Below are 1509 nucleotides of genomic sequence, written 5' to 3'. Positions count from 1 at the left end.
CTAGCTGTAAGTTAGCTTAGGTAGCAAGAGAGGTTGTATTAGATTTAGGTCTAAACTTAAGGGTAATGTGCCCATATTAGGTTAAGGTAGATTAAGGTAGATTAAGGTAGGTTAAGTCAGGGACGTCAGTGTACACAGAGTGTAAAACACATGTTAGAATTAAGTATTCGTAGATAAGTTAGCAGGAAGAAATTTGTAAAATTTGTCTGAAATAAATAATGTCCAAGACAGACAAGAGGAGTGAAGTGACAGCAGCGACCGGGTGCAGAAGAGGTTAAACCCCGCGAGTCTGAAGAGCAAGTTTTCCGTCTGTTAGTGTTATTGTTTGTGAAGTTGACGGTAATTTTGAAGTTAGTTTGTTCCTGTTCCGCATTTAAAGTTATACCGAGGTGAAGAAAGAGTTGGATACTCGGCCATCCACGGTACAATACAATACATTCAACAGCTTCTAGCAGATAAATCCCGTCGGCTGCCGAAGGCAGATTTCTTATCTTTAGTGCATCATAGCAGGAAGAACCCATGGAGGGCGCAAGGGAAGGCAAAAACGAAAAACACCCGTCACGATTCTAGCCATGAAACTATCACAGTATTACCCGTTTGTTCTGGTGTATGAAAAATAAGCGGAAGAAACCCGAATAAACGTGCTTACCAATCATTCCTCCTTCTTGGTCTGGTATTGATAACCAACTCACAACACTCTCTCATTACGATCCGAACCACCATCCACTTACCACCACGCAAACCTACCTACTGAAGACTATTTTATCACAGTGTTGAGGTAATGAATAATTAACGTGTATAAAGTGCTTGATTCTTGTGCAGCCGATTTCGCATGAACTGGACTAGTAGGTACATGAATGATAAGTGCTTTTCCGCCCGCGATATGAAATACACATTGCTGACCTTGCCAAGAATGTTGAAGAATTAACAGTGGTGATAAAGGCGGGCGCATTCAAAATCTGAGTGCCGGTTTTCGTATAAAACAGTTGTTAACATTTAAACAGATTATTAGAGAATCAGAAAATTGGCGCAGTCGGCAGATCCACCCTAATTTCGCTCTTCTTCTAGTGAGTGTCTTTGAATTAAACCTATATAGATCTGTCAGTTTCAACGCAAAATTTCCCAGAGTGGACTCAGTTTCCCCGAGTAAACCTTTATACCACAGTGCGGTTTACCTCGCATTTTTCGCATGAAGTTTTTCACCAATTAACGCGATTTTGCTTAAATAAAGCAAATTCAATTTGCCAATTAAAGCTGTTTTTCAATCGTCGATATGAGGAACAAGGTAATTGGCAATGGCAGCTTGCCATATTTGTGTGTATGGGAAATTATCATTCAATAAAACGACCAGGGGCGGATCCAGCTTTAAAGTCAAAAAAATACAGTCTTCTGTTATCTATGAAATTACAAAAATTATCGTCGTTCTGTGCAAGGGTGGCGCAAGATTATTGCAAAATTTCATGTTTTTCGTCCCGTTTAGCATGTTTCTCGGAAGCAAAATGAGCAAGA

At 40.0% G+C, this 1509-nt stretch overlaps 1 protein-coding gene across 6 annotated transcripts in view; it reads right to left on the bottom strand.

Moving 5' to 3' along the window:
- Positions 1–1509, bottom strand: part of LOC109539444 (potassium voltage-gated channel protein Shaker) — a 71458-nt gene that overhangs the window by 18254 nt on the left and 51695 nt on the right. Inside the window, exon 1 of one of the 6 annotated variants that reach the window (XM_048669037.1) lies at positions 650–882. The exons of the other annotated variants lie outside the window; for them this stretch is intronic. Coding sequence (XP_048524994.1) covers positions 650–723 — 74 coding nt within the window. The 5' untranslated portion in view covers positions 724–882. Of the gene's footprint in view, positions 1–649; positions 883–1509 lie in introns of those variants that run through there. 6 annotated transcript variants of the gene reach the window in all.

The sequence above is a fragment of the Dendroctonus ponderosae genome, unplaced genomic scaffold (genome assembly GCF_020466585.1).
Source record: "Dendroctonus ponderosae isolate FM_Combo_2020 unplaced genomic scaffold, Dpon_F_20191213v2 Dpon_F_20191213_8, whole genome shotgun sequence".
In the NCBI taxonomy this organism is placed as follows: Eukaryota; Metazoa; Arthropoda; class Insecta; order Coleoptera; family Curculionidae; genus Dendroctonus; species Dendroctonus ponderosae.
The sequence above is the reverse complement of the archived record's forward strand: the minus strand, read 5'-3'. Positions and strand labels throughout refer to the sequence as shown.